This window comes from Alexandromys fortis, unplaced genomic scaffold, assembly GCF_014885135.2.
Source record: "Alexandromys fortis isolate MF-2015 unplaced genomic scaffold, M_Fortis_MF-2015_v1.1 scaffold_15, whole genome shotgun sequence".
In the NCBI taxonomy this organism is placed as follows: domain Eukaryota; kingdom Metazoa; phylum Chordata; class Mammalia; order Rodentia; family Cricetidae; genus Alexandromys; species Alexandromys fortis.
This window is the reverse complement of record NW_026067911.1, coordinates 19,353,003-19,372,718: the sequence shown is the minus strand read 5'-3', so window position 1 is coordinate 19,372,718 and position 19,716 is coordinate 19,353,003. Positions and strand designations below refer to the sequence as shown.

The following is a 19,716-nucleotide window of genomic DNA, read 5'->3' as shown; positions in this document are numbered from 1 at the left end:
GGAGACACAAGGGTTAGATGCTCAACATGCAAACATCCCAAGGAGCTTCCCTCACAGGACACGGAGACGTCACTACCTCTGTCCTGATGTCTGCCTGTCTTAAAACAGTTTCAGCATTTGGGCTAAATAAAAAGGGAGATTTGAGAATTGTTTTCTGTTCATTGCCTAGAAAAACAAGATCCACAAAAAAAAAAAAAAAAAAATGACGAGACAGCGTCATGCTACTCCAGAGCAATGTTTTCTTCTGGACAAAGCTTGGGCATCTAAAGTTTCACATGACCCAAATTGCTGGAGCGTCCTTGTCCTTAACATGATGGTTATGGTTTTCTGGGGTTTTGTTTGTTTGTTTGTTTGCTTGCTTGTCTGTTTTTTTTTTGTTTTGTTTTTTGTGTGTGTTTTTGTTGCTCTGGATACATGTGGAGTCTATTTATAAAATTTCAGGTTCTAGGATGTTTCTTAAAATTCTGTATAACCACAAATTCTGATGTAAATTCCCAGATCGGTAGAGTCCGGGGAATTCTTACACGTAGTCTCTGAACTAGTAACACGGATGCTGTATTCTAATGTATTGCACTTTTTTTTTTTCACTGACGGGCTTGAGAAAAATTTACCTCTGTAAAGAAAATTTAACTCAAATGCGTAGTGCTACTTGACAAAAGTCATGGTAACGGTTCAGAAGTTCTGCTGTAGAGTCAAGGACACGACACAATTGCTGCTGCTGTGTGACAAAACGGACAACCTGTAGAATGCGCCGTACACTACGGTCTGACTGTGAAGGACCCCACATGCATACTTTGTGCCCTGGTTTTAGTTTGTCTCTATAGCTGTTGTCAGTGGACTTAGCCCACTACTCCGTAAGTTCCCGTGGATAAAGCATTTCATTGCAGTTGCTGGAGTGTTTCTCTAACAGTCCTTGGTAACAAAGCACTTATTTATTCAACCATAACCAATCTGTTGGTAAGACATTTTGGTTGCTGATTTTGGGCTATTGGACACAGAGTCTCAGATTTAGCCCAGGGTGGACTGGAAGTTACAATGTAGCTCAGGCTAGCTTTGAATTCAAAATAGCCTACCCACCTCAGCCTTCCAAATGCTGGGGTTACAGATGTAAGCAACCATGTCTAGGCAGAGATTTTGAAATTTTGAGTATATAAATGATGCTAAGTTGTTTGGAAGTCAGAATTTTAAATAATATATATTGTACCACAAACTTGTCTGGGGAATTCAAGATCATTTCTATATTTGCTGCTTTTACTAAACTTTCAAAATTTTTATTTCATATGTATGGATATTTTGCCTCTCTCTCTCTCTCTCTCTCTCTCTCTCTCTGTGTGTGTGTGTGTGTGTGTGTGTGTGTGTGATATGTGTGCCTGGTACCAAATGAGACCAAAAGAGGCCACTGAATCCCCTGAGACTGTAGTATAGACTGCAGATGGCACCCACATTGAACCTGGGACCTGCAGACGAGCAGCAAGTGTTCTTAACTGCTGAGCCATCTCTCCAGCCCCTGTTTTTCCTAAGCTTACAAGAGCTAGTGTCAGGACAGACTCCAAAGCTTCAGAGAAACCCAGTCTCAAAAAACAAACAAACAAAACTAAACTAAACCAAAGAAACTGAGTATCTATGGCTTCCCCTTTACCAGATTTATCTCTGGGATTTCTCTTCAACTTCATAGCCTAGCACGAGTTTTGTTTATGCTGAATTAGCTGCTTAGAGATGAGAGACCTCTTTCTAGATCGTTTCATGGCAATGGCTCCCTGGCAATATGGGATGACTTAATTGCCTATGTCACTCTGCCTAGAAAATAGAATAATATACAGCCATTTATGCTACACTGTTGTTCATATACATCACCACTGACCATTAACTATTCTGATCTCTCCCATCAATATCAGATTACAGACTTTATTTACTATGATGACAAGGTAGAATATAGCTGAGAACAACACTCTGAAGAAAGGATATGGAATTAAAAGTAATTTGTCAACTTACGGCAATTAGTTGGTAAGAATTATTCATCATAGCAATTAACATGTTCAGTAGGACAACCAGAGAGATGACATTGTATGTCCCAAACATGGTGGCCCCAACAAACTCGGTGAACTCATGCTGGGCATTGACATTAGTAACATACAAATTGATGAGTCCAAATATTGACCAAAACAGGGACTGTAGAGTTTCAAACAACCTGGAACAAAACATGAAAGGAGTAAGGTTATCTTATTTTATATATGGACATATATGTGCTGTTAACTTCAACCAAAAATTACAAAATTAAACTTAATAAAGTAATTTAAAATATTTTTATCAAACGAATACAAAAATTAGACTTATTTTTCCTATGTATTTTATTATTTATTCAATGAGCATTGAAAGCTTCACTTTGTTGGAGTAAAGTGGGTAAAGGGGAATTCAGACCCTGGAAAAAACATGATTGCTGGCTTAAGAATGGTTTTCTAATTTCTCAAATGGTTAAGGGAAAATAAAAGGATCACAATATATATTTGTGATACATGTAAATTATGTAAAATTTATATCTTAATATCTGTAAATCAAACTTTATGAGACAAAGCCACCCTTGTCTATTTTTGCATTGTCTATGATTTCTTTTCTGCTGCTCATGTTGGCCCAAAAAAAAACCAATTACATCAGAGAACAATTGACTCGTGGTGTCTAAAATATTCACTGTTTGCTCCTGTTCATAGAAAGCTTGTTGATTCCCATCCTCAGTACCTGAAGCTTACTAAACCTAAAGCTTACTAGTCCATAAAATTCAGTCATGCTTTTCTCTGCTTTGCTTTCCATTATGGAAGGATTAAAACAAAATTACAATTTTTGTTTTAGATTTTTGCATTTGTAATTGGACCCCCACACAGTATACTGCTTCAGAAAGCAAACTGTCTCAAAATGCTTAGACATTGTAGATTGCTTTTTAGTTTCAAGGCCCATTTTACTCACTCAAGGTAATAAGTGAATTTCCTTTCCTTAAACAAAGAAAAAATAATAATCTTTCAATCACCTGTACCCAAATTAAGAAATGTTTGTTTCATTGTACTATAGAACACAATAATACAGTTGATGTATAGCAAAAGATGTAAGAGCTTCTAGACTCTTAGAAATGATTAAAATAAGACTATATTTACATCATATTAGGAAAATAAAGGCAAAACCCTTTGGGCACCTGGCACAGAGAGTGAGAAGGTGGGATTTCAGTCTTTAGAGGGTCCAGGACTAGACTGGAATCCCATTAAGAGGACAGGTCACTAACATTCTAGCAGCAGGGCTCCCTGATGGTCTCCCAAAACTGCCTACCTAGTGTCTGAGTGTTGGGTCAGCCCTGGTCAAATGACCCAAGAAGACATAATTCATATTAGGCCCACAGCCTGGAGACATACTCATGAGCAGACATACTCATTGCAGGAAATACCAAGGTGAGGTGGTTGCCAAAAGAGCCTGAAATAGAGTTTAGAAGGCTCATTGGGAACAAGGTGTGTCGGGGGTTTGCCACAGCATATACCAGGATGCAGAAACAAAGGATGGATAAACCATGGGACAAGGGAAGGGAATACATGGGGAAACACAGGATCATGCTGAGACTGAGCTAAGCCTGTTTGCCCAGCTCTGCATCAACTCCCTAAAGCTGGGCGTGTCCTCCTTGCTCAGAGGATCTGAGAGCTGTAGTTCTGTGTCTTGTTCTTACAGCAGAATGCCTGGTACTGACACAATTCATTTCTAGCCCTCATGATCAAAGCAGTCTAACTAAATATGTCTAAACTGCCACTTAGACCTTTAGTTCCACAAATCTATTGCTTTTCACAAGTGAAAACTTCATATTTTTAGTTGAAAAGCTGATTCTAGGAGTAAAATTTAATTTTATTTATATTTTATAATAGTTAAATGCTGTGACAGATAATTGTAACTAAGATGCTGTTTTGGCCAAATTTAGTCAAAATGAGGGGTGTTCTGTTATGTGAGAAGGTGAAGAAGTTTTCACATTAAAGAGCCCAGTGGGTCTCCAAACTGTCAGGGAGACTGAAATGAATTCTTTGACTCTAGAAAAGTTCATGAAAATGTTTTTTGGGTTTTTTTGAGACAGGGTTTCCCTGAAGTTTTAGAGCCTGTGCTGGAACTAGCTCTTGTAGACCAGTCTAGCTTTGAACTCAGAGGCAGAGATCCGTCTGCCTCTGCCTACTGAGTGCTGGGATTAAAGGCATGCACCACCACCGCCCAGCTGAGATATTTTAATTTGATTTATGGGTCAAATTTGTTATGTTTTACTAACTCTTAGGCATCCTTTGAATCTAATGTGAGTTAACTGTGTCCTTTCGTTCCTGACAGTGATGACCCCTCATAGGAACATATAAATATACTTCAGTTGGGTTTGTCCTGACACGAGGGAGCAACTCAGGGAAAGTTTTATATGACATAGCTAAGATTTGATTCAGTAGATCAAGACCTGCTGCGGAAGCCATCATGTGGCGTCTGAATCCCTGGCACCCACACAAAAGATGGCAGGTGTGACTTTTGCCCATAATCCCGTCTTTAGGGGGTGAGACTAGATTCTTGGGGCTGGCAGTCATGCTAGCTAAATCAGCATGCTTTGGGCTCAGTGAGAGATTCCATCTCAGTGAAGCAGAGAGTTATGGAGGAAGACACAAGACTTCAACTTCTACTCTCCAAATGCATGTGCACACGTGTATACACATACATATATACATACATGCATGCATGCATACATACATCACGCAGGAAAGAAAAGGAAAAGTTACATGTTGCATAGCATATTTCATAAAATACATAAAATACTAACAAACAGATGACATTACAAGTGCCTTTCCATTGTGGTTGCTTCCTCAAGCATTCTAATGAAGCAGCCATGCAAATCAAAGTTCTTCCATGATTGACAGTCCCCATTGGCTTCTATGTAAAAGAACCGATTTTTCAAAGAACCTTCATTAATCATTCAGCGAATATCTACAGACATTAAGAATTAAGATTTAGCAGAAGAAAATGCAAAATGATATTTCGTGATCAACTATAGAGTTTTCCTTTGGTGGGATGATTCAGTGTTGAAATTCACAGGACATTTTACCTAGCCAAAATATATTTGCTTCATGGATGAACTAAGCACCTGGTATTCAGGCATCCCTCAATGAGTTGATTTCTCATTGGATTGTGATGTAGGTTAATATTTCAAAGCCAATGCTTCCAGGAAGGACTATTACTGCTTCTCAAATCCACTGGGACCCATGATGTCCATAAATTTCGGGTTCATTAGCTGGATCACATCTCAGAAGATCTTTATGTGGCTAATATTTTCCATATTGTGTGAGTGAAAAGAAGTTATTTTTTTTAGGAAATGCTTATTAATTTCCCAAGGTAATACCACAACCTAATTAACTCACGTGACATAATATCTGTGTTGATGTCTAAACTGAAGACCCACTTTATATGGGCCAGAGTTTTGCTTTTCTGAAAATAACATTTTATTTATTTCCCTGTGAAGGTATTTTTCAGCTGTTACTTTTTGAATGATCCTATTCCTCTTTGGCTAAATATTTATAGCTAGAAACATAGAATAAGCAAGGAAAAAAATGTGTTCTGAGGCTGAGATTTCCTCTTGTCCCATGAGACTAAAATGATGATTGAACAAATTCATGACAAGACACAACTCAACATTTGTTTGTTTTCTATCCAAAAATGTCATATTAAAATATGTAAAATATGACCTCAATTGGCCAGTACAAGACATTATGAATTGAGCTCCATGTCCCGATTTGGGAGTGGGTTGGTGTCCCAAAAGAAAAAGCCTGCTTCAGACCTGGGTCATGGTCTGTGCTCACTGCGAGCCCACAGCAGGTAGGCATCAAGTCCTGGAAAAAAAATTTCTCTGAGAAGATTAAAAGATTGAGAAGTGCAAAGGCAAAATAAGGGACCACGGAAAGGAAAAAGAAAATTATATACTAGGGATTCATAATCAGTTTGTTAGGAAAGAGTAAAATAATCTTAAGAACTTGAAAAAAAAAATGGAAAAGGAAGCAAAGACCAGATCACTGAAGGATTGAAGAGGTCCAGCAAGGTTAAGGGTGAATCTGGTAAGAGATAGGTATTCATCATGAACTTAGATGGTGGAGCCTCTAATCTTGGTCTAGAAAGAGCTTACGGACAGACAGACAGAACAAACTCAGTGACAGGAAGTAGACTTGAGTCTGGGCAGTGAACAAGGAAAGATATTGACAAGATGATGATGCCGACGGTGAGAAAGACGTATAGAGTGGAGGGGGAGGGAAGCCCAGTGACAAAGCCAAGCTTTTACTTCCCTATGTGGCTCAGGGATCTGGGAATGAGGAAGGGGAGGTTTGGGAAGAGACTAGTGAGCGGTCCAAACCCAAGATTTCCTTCGGGACTCCCATTGAATATGCTCTAAGATGATAACTGTTCACTAGAGCCAGTGATTACAGTGCCCTCCATCGCACACAGGCGCTAAATGAAGAACGACTGAGAGGTGGAGAGAGATGTTGATCCAGGATGGCACTGAGGAGAGGAAGGGACATGAGCACGTGCTGCAATCCGACAGACAGCTGCCGTCCAGGAGGGAGGGCTGAGAGGTTAATGAAATAAACGAGAAACGGGAGTTCACCAAACATAATACTTCAGGATGTGCTACTGTCTTTGTGGACCCACGATGCTACACAGGTCCTGTGTAAGGCATGAACTGATTTTAATGCCATATGGAATATAATCTCTGCAATAATGGGTAGCCAAACAGTGAAAAAAAAATTGTGGCAGAAAAACTGAAAGTGAAAACGCAGCTAGGAAGGGTAGATAACGAGAGACGCCAAGTGTCGCCATATGTCCCTTTTAGGACGAGAGACATCTGTTACATCACAGCAGAGTCAGCTAGGGATAAGCTTAAGCCTAACACACCCAATTTAATAATATTCAGGGTTAGTTGTATCATTTGGCTTTTAATATCATTGCGAAAAAACATAATTTGTCATTGTCATTTGCAGGAAAACGTAATTTAGATGAAACATCTGATCTTTGGGGGAGGGTGTCCAAAGATTTAGTCCTACAATTTCTGGGATATGCAATTGTCTGTTGCCTCTCAAGTCATGGAAGAAATCGTGGGTACAAATAAACTAAAACCATTCTGAGGTTGAAAGAATCTAACATTTACTTTTGGAATAAATCTATGTCAGAATATACATTGGACATTTAACTATAATGCTTTTGGTCTGATAGTCTATTAATCATGTACTAATATACCAACATTAGGAACAAGGGGATGACTGGGAATTTGGGAGTATCACAAACAAGGACCATGTGACAGTAGCCTTACTACTGGCCGGGGAGTCAGGCAGGTACGAAGGGTTTGAGTGTGAGATCTTTTCCATTAAATTAAGAATGATGAGGGAGGGGGTGACTTTGCTGTAGGTGCTGTGTAGAAGCTCCTTCAGGGATGCAGCACACAAGAAGGACTTGTGTGGACCCAGCAAAGAGCTTCTAATGAGATAGCACGAAGGAAGCAGCAAAGGTTTTAGGAGAGGTAGAGCCTGGGACAGTGCACGCTGTCACAAAGCCACAAAGACAATTGTCACCAGACAATGTCCAGAAAGATTCTGACAGGTACAGGGGAAGGGTGGTGGGATCTGGGTCCTCGTGATTCTCTTGTCCTCATTGCTTTTGGCCAAGTCACAAGGGAAAAAAAAACCCCACATATGGTCAGGAAATGGCCAGCCATCTAAAGTTCTAGAAAACAAGGATGAAGGAGATTTCACCACCCCCCTTCAAACCAAGGTGAAGACAATCGAGGAGGAGGCCAAGTTAACTGGCTGGGCCCAAGGATAAATAAGGTGAGACATGGGGAATCAGGATCACATGATTTCTTACGACTGGGAGTTTGTATCAAATCTAAAAGGGTGAGATCGAAATCCTCGGTGCACACAAGCAGATGCTGGTTAATTAAAATGGAGTTTTAAATATCAGGATAAAAACAAACAGATGCAGGATTAAAGCAACTAGAGCATTCTAGCTCCGAGTGATTTAGGTTATGTGAAATGCCTTCTAGTTGGAACCTTACTGTCTCTTTTGCAGTATGTATAGTTCTATGAGGGCCCATGAAAGAGGCTGCTTATTAAGGTTACAAAACAAGCATGTGTCCATACTGGTGTGGCTGTGTACAGAGAAGTCACCCAGGGTCTTCACCTGCTAACCTCTGTTTCTCACAGAGGGAAGGAAACAGACACAGGCAGAAAAGCCCGTGAGATGGTGGCAGGGCACACGAGTCTCTCCTGAGCGTGGGCTGCCATCAATTCTGCTTATGAGAGCGACCAGAATTTGACAGTGGCCGTGTATAACTGCTCATCCTCGTGTAAGCTTACAGGAAGTGTTTCCTAGGTAATTATAACAGGCAGACTTGAATATCCGTTTTGGATAATATTTGCATGTTTATGTTTTTGCATACCACACTAAGAGTCAAGAGAAACACGTGAAGGGTCATGTGAAAATGCGGAAAAGCACTTGGACTTTCCAACAAGACTGATTGCACATGCATACGTATAAAACGTCAATAATACATAGGCTTCCTTTTTGAATTCTACATTTTCAGACGGGATAGATAGCCTTTCCTTTTCCTGAGGTCATTTAAAAGAAAAGACCATTTACAAAAACTTAAAATAAATGTAACCGGTATTTTTTTTTCTGAATGCCAGAAGTTTACATTTCTATTCAAAGCTATGCTAATTCCATTTCCTGCATTATTCATAACTTTAATTCTCCATTTCCTTTGTAACCATGGGGTGGATTCTTGAAATCTGTGAAGGCAAATACTCTTCACTCCGCCCAGCGTTTACCAGGAGGAAAGCCGCCGCCTCCCCAACTTACGTGGAAAAGGCATTGTTCTGCTTCTCGCACCGGATGCCTTTGCAGTTTAACCCCTTTGTTTCTTCATAGTAGAAGTACAGCTGATTTAGGCCATTCGCAAAGGCCAGCAGCACGAGGCAGTAGATGAAGAGGAATTTTAGGATGTCCAGAAGCATCCGTCCCAGCGAGATCTGCAGGGGTCCCAGGTGCGAGTTGGCAGTGAACAGTGAGATCAGCCGCAGGGAACTGAAGATGTTCGCAATAGCAAATAGAGCCTCTGCCACCAGGGTGGGGTGCCACATGTCCCACGTGTCCCGTGGGTTCAGAGCACTGTACTGGGGAAAGAAAGGAAGGGGTTGTAAACACACACGCTGACAGAGTCGAGTTCAGGTCTGTGGTGTTTTCCTGGGTCCACCTCTGGCACTGTTTGGAACGTATGTCCTTTCTGATGGCAGTAGCTGGAGCAGTAATTCTCAACCTGTGGGTCATGATCCCTTTTGGAGGTTGAATGGCCCTTTCACAGGGGTCAAAAACCATCATCAAAAAATGTATCATCAATTCATGAGCTTTAATTCACATGGTTGGACAGGTCTGTCCTTATTTCTAATTTATGTCCATGTGCTAAAAATCTTTATATGCTAATCAATTCGTTCTTGATTGTTACGTTGTATTTTAAAATCTTGCAAAGGACACAACTCCTCAGCTTATTCACCTGACCAGATTCAACATATAGACTCTTGCTTGAGGGACATTATAAAACAATGAAGTCTGAACAAGAAAAAAATGTTTTTTTTTTTTTAAATCCTAGTCGGTGTTCTTGAGTCACAAACAATATAAAGTCTGACAGAGGAAGTATATTGATAAGGAAGGAAGCACTTTTTAAAACGTCTTGAAATGATCAATACTCCACACTGTGTACCACGAGTGCTTAGGACAGATTTTTTTGCCTATAATATCATCATAGACTAGGACACAGACAGATACGACTAATTATAACACAAACACTTAAGGGCATTAGCGCAAGGCATTGTGGGAGTAGGGGAGAAGAGGTTAGAGATGTATAGGGTCTATATGTTGTCGAGGCTTTTAGAGTCCCAATAGAGAGGAGAGGCTTTGCCTTAATATCAGTGCTGCAGCAGTTGGGGACAACCTGCTATAGAAGCCATCACGAGCCTCTAGTACAGTGATGGACACAGAACCTTCCTAGTGGGTGATCTTGGCTGTAACTGGAAGAATCCTAAGGGGAAATCTTCTCAAGCACGAGACTCTCACCCGGCCCTAATATCAGCATCCATACTGGATTCGGAGTCTAGTAGGGTGGGTAGCTGTTAGGAAGTGATGCCTTACCGCCTTCTTGAGCAAACATGGCCTGCTATTTGGGTTTAATCGTGTTGTGATGGCGAATCCCCATTTGAAGTTACAAAGGCTCCTGAGGGACTCACAGATATCTTCCCTGGAGCCACAGGCTTCCATTCTCTGGATAGTAAACTCAGGGACCTTGTTCTCAAGAGAATGTTTATTTACTCAAGAAAGTTCAGATCTTTCTGTCCCCAGGGGAAAGATGAGCAGCTAGCTCAGCTGTATCCCGTAAATTCTGAGATTCATAATTTCCTATTTCCTTTCCTGTTGTATAAATCCCTTGTGCACGGGGGGGGGGGCACATCTGGCTCTCAACACACACATCCTCATTGGGGAATTGGAACATGGGGACTGATGTTCAGATTATTGTGTAAATCAATACTTCGTCTGTTTCCTGATGCAGACACCTTGGTTCTTGTCAGAGAACGGAGACATGAGCAGTGAGTAAGAGGTGCTACGGCCTAGTTTTGTAGAGTAATCTGTGAGGGAGCGAGCAGCAGGTGTTCTACACACCTCCTCCCTTTCTGAGGCCATCATGTACACTGGCCACCCCACCATTGTTTTTCACTGGACTCCTACTGTGACACAGTTTTGCCTACAGCCTCCCTTTCTGCTGGGATTAACCTTTCTGAGAGAACTCCTCTTTGTGTTGTGGGTTCCTAATGTCTCCTGAGTGGAGAACTGTCTCCTGAAGTTCTTTCCTTTTGGAGCTCTAAAATCACAAGAGAAGAGTCAGACATGCTGAAGGACAAGGAAGCCCTGGAAGGTGAATCATTGGTAGGAATGTGGGCTTCTAGATAAAGCTGGGGGGGTTAGGAACAGTGAGAGGAGTAGGTTGGCAGGAGTGTTACGGGCTGATGATGGAGTGAATCATAACATTGGATCATATGTCCCTAGATTATAGGAAAATATGCGACTTCGTCTTCATGCCCTTTATAAGCTGGTGAATATTCATAAAAGCCAAACTGTCAATCAAAATGAGTTAAACTTTTAGGTAGATATATTATGAAAATGGCTGTTGCTTGCCATCTTGGATGTAGAATGTCTTCCTAAGGCTGATTTGCTAATGGCATGACCTTCAGTTCCATGCTAGTGGGAGATGGTAAACTCTTTCAGATGCTGTGCCACCTAGGGAGATGCCCAAAGAGGGGATTAGGGGACCCTGCTTTCTTCCTCAATCCTTTTGTCCCACTCATAGGTGGCTAGTTTGCTCTGTCATGCATTTTCTAACACAGTATAGAAGTGCCAAGTGACCATGGACCACCACCTTCAATCTGTGAACCAAAGAAGACCTTTGTTCTTTATAGGTTGATGGTCTCAGGTATTTGATTTAGTGATGAAATATGGCATGCACATTCATCACACAAGGTTACAGGAAAAAAAGTATACTGATTTTAATGACTATGTTACAAGATGAAAATGTTTCTCTATGTGCTAATAAAGTAGAAAAAGAAAGGAGAAAAGCCTAAGAATTTCTTCCCTGGCAAATAATTCTAGAACAAACAAGCAGGATTCAATTGTCCTTGTTGCAAAACTGAAGAACCTCACAGAAAACACTATATCCGAGGAGCTGACTCTGGTGTGAGATCATTCATAAGACAGAAGCAATAGTTTTTTGTAATTCTGTTAACTGGTAAGAAGAAGATTCAGTGAAGTCATCCAGTCAAAACTGTTTATCAAAATGATGTAAAAACTCTACCATGGCTGTGAAATCAATTGCTTGTATAAAATTATTCATAATAATCTTGATTGTTGAAATTACATGTTACGCAGTCAAGAGGTATAGAGATTTACTCATACCTGTCAAATGACTGGAGATAAGCTTGCGAGACAAGCTTTGCCTGTGGAAACGGGCTGGGTGAAAAGTGGTTCTGAAACAATCTCAAAGAAGCCAAATTATGATTTAAAACGGTGTTCTGGAGATCAACAAGCGATTGTACATTAAAGAAAAATTTAAAAACAACCATCCCATAAGTACAAAAAGCACCAAAGCATGCAAGAAAGCACAACCAAAGCTCATAATCAGAGAAAAGTCAAGTCCTCTGTGTCTGTATGCCCAGTCTGTAGACGCTGTAACACTGTTACCTTATATGTACAAGTGCATTAGTTTATGTCAACTGGATGCAAGTGACAGGCATCTACAAACAGGCAAAAAGTGTCAGCTGAAGAATTTCTTTCCTCAGAATGGCCTGTAGGTCAGTCTTTGGGGCATATTCTTGATTAATGACTGACCAAGCCTGGTGCCATCCACTGTGGGCAGTGCCACCTCTGTGCTGGTGGTCCTGGGTTGTGTAAGAACCTGAACAAACTTTGGAAAGAAAGCAGGTAAGAAGCAGTCCTTCACGATCTCTGCTTTGGTGCGTGCCTCCAGGTTCCTGCCTGGACTTCCTTTCCAGATGCCCTGTAAGCTCCAAGAGGAAGTAAACCCTTTCTTCCCCCAAGTTGCTTTTGGTCTTGGTGTTTATTGCAGCAACAGAGACCAAAGCAGGGTATCCTACAGAGTCGGGTAAATACTTAGTTTTTATATGAGCTCCTCTCACTGAGTCTGAAGATTATTGCTGCTTTCCAGAAAAGGCATCTGAGATATTGAATAGCTTGCTTCAAGCAGTACAAGCAGGAAGTGGTGGGTAAATGGTAATCACATCACAAGCAGCCTTGGCTTCAAAGGTTGTGTTGTCATTCGGATCTGCAATGTCCCTCAAAGGATGGACAGCTTGTGGTAACATGGGGGGGGGGGGCGTCGCAGTCTGTGGGAGATGGGTCTGCAGGGGTGTATACTGGGAACACATTCTAAACACTCTCCCTGTCTGTCTGTCTGTCTGTCTCCCCCCATTCTCTCCATACCCTCCCCCATACAAAGACTCAACTCATCTATTAAATATACAATAACACTTGAATTCTTACGTATGAAAAATGACCCGCATCAAAAATAGTATCATAATAATGTGAGTGGAAATGATCTTGCTTGAAGTGTTTTTGAAGGTAATTGTATTTAAAGAGCTCTTGGTTGATTTAATCTTCAAAGTGTCTTCCCTCAATCACAGGAAAAAAAAAAAAAACACCGAAAATCCCTCAGCAACGAAACCCAAGTAGCCCCATTTCAAAAGTGGGTCAATGATCTGACTGGATATTTCTCAGAAAACGAAAACACAAATAGCCAGGGAGCGCATGAAGTCAAGCCCAGTGTCACAAATCATCATGAAAATGTAAGTCAAAGTCAAAAGAAGATGCCATTTCTCCAAGCCAGAATAGTTATTAGTAAATAGGTCAAAAGATAACTGTGTACGGTAAATACAGAGATGAAAGGCAACTCAAAACTGCTGGTGGGAATATAAACAAATGTGTGCATCAGGTAGCAAAATATCTAAGGAACATCACTAAACTAAAAACAGAATACTGTAAAGATTCAGGGCAGTCAGCTTCAGAGCAGGAAACAGTGTCAAAATATCAAAGTGGTATGTTTGTTAAACTGACTCGTAACAATGTATCGTTACACCCTTAGACAAATGCACATCTCAGTCCTCATCAGAGATGCTCCTTTTTGCAGAGACACAAGCCATAGACAGTGATTGGAATTCTCTGCTCTAAATGGGACCTCTGTATTATACTCTTCCTCCCCACGGTGCAGGAGATGTTGTGGAAGACACACAGGAATACTGAAAACAAGAGGTGGCAGGTGACAATAATGGAATAGTATTTTCCAGACATGGCAGGTCACTTGTACATATGAGCTCACAGTGTTTGTGATAGCATCCACCAGGCCTGCCCCAGTTCAAGCCAGACAAATCCCTCCAGGGAGAGGGGAGGTCTGACTTCGATGGACAGGAAGTCCTACCCCTAGCTGAGGAGCTATTGGCAATTTGGAACTGCTGGGAGAGGGATGCCAGTTGTCTCTAAGGCTGTGGTTCCTGATCAACCAGACACATTAGAGAGGAAGGCCATAACCTAAGAGCACTAGGCAACAAATATTAGGAGGAAGAGAGAACACAAAGTTGGGCTGGTGAGGAAGTGAGGGATCCTGGAAGGCTCTGGGGAGGGAATGAATAGGATCAAAATACAAAATTTTCAACAAATCGGTAAAAATGTGAAATAATATCAAAGGGGTCCCTGTACTCATGGCACTATTGTTTACAATAGGCAATGCCAGAGTCAACTGATTGACTGATTTATTAGAGAATAGAGAGATAAATAAGATGCGGCACATAGAGAACAGAATATTAATCAGCCGCGAAACGGAGTCATCTCATTTACAGGATGGAATCATAAATTTCTACTGAGGGCAATGAGCCAGGCACAGGGAGGTCAGCAGTGCCCTGTTCTCACTTATGCACGGGGTTAAACACCAGTTTGAGAGATGAACACTGGGGACCAGAGGTCATCAGAGGAGGCTAGAAGCCAGTAGAGGGCAATGGATATATGTAAGAGCAGTAATTAAAAAAGGGGTCATGAATTTTCAGGGAAGTGGGGGGGGGCACAAAAGGAGGTAGAAAGGGGAGAAGCAGGATAGACATGATGCAGATACAGTAAGCATGTATGAGATGCTCAAAAAACCTTAGATTTAAAGTTAAGAATAGATAGAAGAGGAGCCGGGGGAGATTAATAATTGTAAATGTATGTGTTTCTTTTCTGATCCTGTATTGAAGGGAAAACTCTTAGAACTACTGTAATGCTAAAACCAAGATATGAGTTATTTTTATCTTTATTTATATATGGTTATATAATATATATATGTCTAAGATTCAAATGGTCATATATTAGATCATGTGAATGTGATTGTAGCTTATAATAACACACATACACCCGCACATGAGAAATCATAACAAAACCATAACATTCTCAATTGGGGCAGTTTTGTTCTTATGACATATGAGTGAGTATTCACAGAGAATTAGAACACTATTTAGAGCGTCACTGGGTGAGTAAGGACCTTAGTGTGTGCATTTTTTTAGTTGGGATCATAAATTGCATGCATTATTCATGTGGCATCAATCAAAATCTCTTTTCTCCAAATCACCAATTCACTAATCATTTTGTAATAATTATATTTTAAAGGAGGCAAGAATGAGGAGACAAAATGAATGCAGTAAAAGGGGAAATTCAACACCTTGAGCCTGAAACAAGTCCCCCCAAGGATGAGAGTAATGGCAGTTGTCACCGCGGAGCTAAATGCTCCGTGTGAACTAGGTGGCTGTAGCTGGGGCCGGTGCACAAACCCAGCGGGTGATTTCAGACAGTCAGTGTCATGATGAACAGGGCAAGGACAAAGACGTTCTAATTCGCTTCAATCACGTCAAACTGTTACTTCAGGTATAAACAACCACATCAAGGCTTTCGAAGAGCGATCTTTTGATTTGCCAATGAAAATTTATCTATTTATTATATCTTGCAAAAATAGATTTGGGCTGACAAAATTTAAGCGGTGTTGGAAGTAGTTCAGGGGGATTAGAAAGAGCTAGAGTTGGAAGGCTGTTTCATTTGAGGCAGGCATCTTAACTGGCAGAAGGTGACATCCTAGCAGCTCTGCCATGCTTACAATAGCAACGAAAGGGCAAGCACTGTTCCTGTACTTCAGTCCTATAAATAAAAGAGCAGGCTAGTAAATACCACGCAAAGGTCCCTTAATAAGATTAATACGACCAAAGATGAGTGCATTATCAACAAGGTAAAGAGCAATTACCTTTACAAAGGCAACGATCTTCAGGGAGATTGTGGCCAAATACAAGGAGTTCATCACAAAGTCCATGAGATTCCACCAGTCGTGGATGTAATCCTGCAGGCCTCCGTCCCACATCTGCTTAATCTCTCCCCATATAAAACCTGCAATTACAGAGAAGTTCACTCTAAGTGTGACTTCCAGCCAAATCACTAACAAAGGAGATATGTAATGAAGTTACCACAGATACTGAAGCCACGAGAGACTGTGCGACTATCGTAGACACAGTAACTCTTTTATAGACGATAATGAGTCTCAAACAACATTAGGACTGGAGACACTACGCTAACTCTAGAAGGTATTTTTAGCTCACTACTTAATCTATTCATTTGACATATAAAATTTTACAAGTGTGATGTTTGGGGCTGTAGAGATAGATCAGCAGTTAAGAGCCCTTAATGCTCTTGCGAAAGGATCCACCTGGAGGCTCACAACAATCTTTTCTCTTCATGTTTTCCTTTTCTTTTAAAGATTATAATATAATTACATCATTTCTACCTCCCTTTGTCTCTACCCAAACCTTCCCATATACCCCTTTGCTCTTTCAAATTCACAACCTCTTTCTTCATTAATTATTCTAAGATGAATATATATGTATGTACCACATATATATTCCTAAATATAACCTGCTCATCCTATATAATGTTACTTGTATGTGTGTTTTCAGGGCTAACTATTTGATATTAGACAACCAATAGGTGTGCCCTTCCCTGGGGAAGACTATTTCTCTCATTCCCAGCATCCCTCAGTTAACTATAATTTTTTGTGTATTGCTTCATGGGCTTTTCCATGCCCGTTCACTTATAAGCATAACAATTGGTGCCATCCTCTTAGCTCATGTGTCCTTAAACCCACAGACACGTTTAGTCCTCAACCCTCATCAAAGAAACTTCTCTTTGAAATACATGGAGCCCATTCCAGAAAACCACAGCTAAGCAAAATTCAGAGTCGTGGAGCCCAGGCTCAATGACTCCATCTACAAAACACCCGACACATAGACTCAGGGGACATTACAGAAGAGGGGGCAGATCGATTTTAAGATCCAGAGGATGAAGGAGTTTGCTGTGAGACTGTGTCTTCTGGTAATCGGAAGTTAAACCCATAAAATCTCACAAATATCTTTCTCCAGTTCTAGGGGATCCACCGCCCTCTTCTGGCCTCTGAGGATACTGTGGGTACATGGTACACTTACACACACACAGACAAAATGCCCATCCACATAAGGGAAAAGTAATAGGAATAAAGTATTTTAAAAAGCTTAAGTTTCTAATATCTCTCTATAACCATGTATTTTTTTTTCATGGGACTGTCATGGTTCTGGAAAGCATGGTTTGAACTAGAATTTTCTCCTAAGTCAAATGACTTTAAAAATGGATGGAAAATAGTTTATCTGTAAAAAACAAACCAAATACTTGGCTTTAGTCAAGTGATCAAGGTATCTCACTTTGATTCTATTGAGAATTGGTGCTTTTGGTGGTCTACTGTCAACCTTGAAGAAGGGATGCTTACAGCACTCATGTCAGGTTGCTAAGAGACCTAGGGATGCCACACTAAGCAGTAACTTCAGTACCACATCCAGGGTTGATATGAGTTATCTTCTCCTTTCTAACATTATGTAATCCTCTGGAATATTTATAATGTATATTTATAAAGGTCATTATTTTATTTCCATAATCTTATTAAAATAATAACTATTTTAGATCCTAATGAGAGCTTTTGAAAGATCTAGCATTATGAAATATTAAAGAGATAAATTCATTTACTATAACTGCACTCATCAAAATAAATGAGACTCCTGTGTAATAATGATAGACAGAAATGCCACATGCAAAATACCAAGCTCGATAGCTGCTGAGAATACAGGAAGTTGAAAAGATCATAATTGCTTTTTACTAAATGCAAGAAAAAGTCAGATCAACTATAAATACCATAGATTGTCACATCCTCATAAGAAATGAAGGAAAAGAAGAGGTGTCAAGTTCATGGAAAAGGAAGCCACTCTTCCAGTCCCCTGAGAAGAACAAGTAGAGGGGCCAGGGAGATGTAAAAGAGGCTTTTGCAAGCCTGATGACCTGGGCTCAGTTCCTGTAACCCATGCAAATACTGCGATGTGGTAGATTGTGTCTGTAATTCCAGGGGCCCCATGGCAAGATGAGAGTCAGAGATCGATTCCTCAGAAGATCCCAGGCCAGCTCTTCTGGCCTATGGAGCCCCATGGCAATAAACAATAAGAGAGACCCTGCCTCAGAAATAAGGTAGAAGGCAGAACTAACACCCTTGTGTGCCTCCTCCACGTGACCTAGATCATACTCAAGAGGAAGATTAAACTGTGAGCCAGGAAGTGCGAGGGTTACTCATGTGGGAAAGACACAGGCCTGATTCAGGCATCTCTCATATAAGGGGCAAATGCTCACCCTGAGGAAGAAGCGAGACAGTGCCAGGAATCAGGGTTCTAAGAACACTCAGTGTAGCAGATGATATCACTAGGCGGGGAGCAGGAAACCACCCCTCTATGACCTGCAGGGTCTGAGTGCGTAGCCTGAAGGGCATCATCACAGACCTCTCTATCCCCAGAGTTCATGCAGAGGCCCCACTGTGACTCTGGATTAGAAAAACAGGGTTCTTCAGCCCGTATGTCAGCATGACATCCTAACTTGATCACCCTCTGAGACCTTCTTCATGAACAGATCCCCTGGGCTTTCACTTAGGGTTGGGACCATTGCTGATGCTGTTGAAAACAAAGAGAACCCCAGAACCGGAAAAGATACAATTCACACACCGGATTTCAGAGCTGGTGGGAAACTTACAATGTACCATGAGGAAAAACACTTGGTACACATGACAAGACTTGCCTCTTGTACACTGGAGGTATTTCTCTCAGATCCCCTAGGCAGTCTCTTGGGATCCAGCCCATCACCACAGCCTACATGGAAAACCACGGCATAAAGGAGGCCGTGTAACCACTGCTGAGCTTGTAATTAATGGAGACACCGGGGTCTGAATCTCCAAATACAGTGTCCAGAAGGATACGTTCTTATCAGGCAGATCTCTCAACACCTATTATTTATTTTGTTTTATATAAAATTTTGCCAATCCCCAGAGATCAGAGATACGCGTTTGAAAGCGGAGGTTGGCGGATGGGTTTCTGGTTAGCCCTCAGTAGAACACACAGAGCTGAGAACTGGACTGTGCCAATCAGACGGGGTGGTGCCAGGCTGCACTGTAGGAATCAGCTTTATCGCATTAGCTATAGTGTTAGCCAACTCATTACCTGAAAGAACTCAAAGAGGGGATGCAATGATACGAATTTCAATTAAAAGATTCTATCACCGTTGTAAAAGATTCCCAAGCATCGTTTCTTACTACCGATAGTTTTGCAATGTTTGACTGTTAAAATATCTGACATGAGATTAAGATCTGTCATCTACAAGTAGACAAAGACCTGATTGGCCTGCCCCAGAACATACAAATCATATGACTGACTGGTAAAGTTGGAAGATAGCATCCTGCCAAGTGAGTGTAAAGATTTCTCAGGCAACTGTGTTTTTATAAACTTGATAGTGGTAGACATTCTAACCTGGAGTCTAGAACACCTTTCACTATGCATCTTCAGAAACCATTTTGGAGCCGGGCGATGGTGGCGCGCGCCTTTAATCCCAGCACTCGGGAGGCAGAGGCAGGCAGATCTCTGTGAGTTCGAGACCAGCCTGGTCTACAGAGCTAGTTCCAGGACAGGCTCCAAAGCCACAGAGAAACCCTGTCTCGAAAAAGCAAAAAAA

At 41.1% G+C, this 19,716-nt stretch overlaps 1 protein-coding gene across 4 annotated transcripts in view; it reads right to left on the bottom strand.

The window, feature by feature from the left end:
* The window catches only part of Trpc4 (transient receptor potential cation channel subfamily C member 4), a 156,497-nt gene that overhangs the window by 20,224 nt on the left and 116,557 nt on the right, over positions 1 to 19,716 (bottom strand). For all 4 annotated transcript variants that reach the window (XM_050138482.1, XM_050138484.1, XM_050138481.1 and 1 more), the window contains 3 exons: positions 15,902 to 16,041; positions 8,887 to 9,200; positions 1,993 to 2,188 (listed from right to left, as the gene is read on the bottom strand). In XM_050138482.1, the coding sequence (XP_049994439.1) occupies positions 1,993 to 2,188; positions 8,887 to 9,200; positions 15,902 to 16,041 (650 nt within the window). The remainder of the gene's footprint in view (positions 1 to 1,992; positions 2,189 to 8,886; positions 9,201 to 15,901; positions 16,042 to 19,716) is intronic.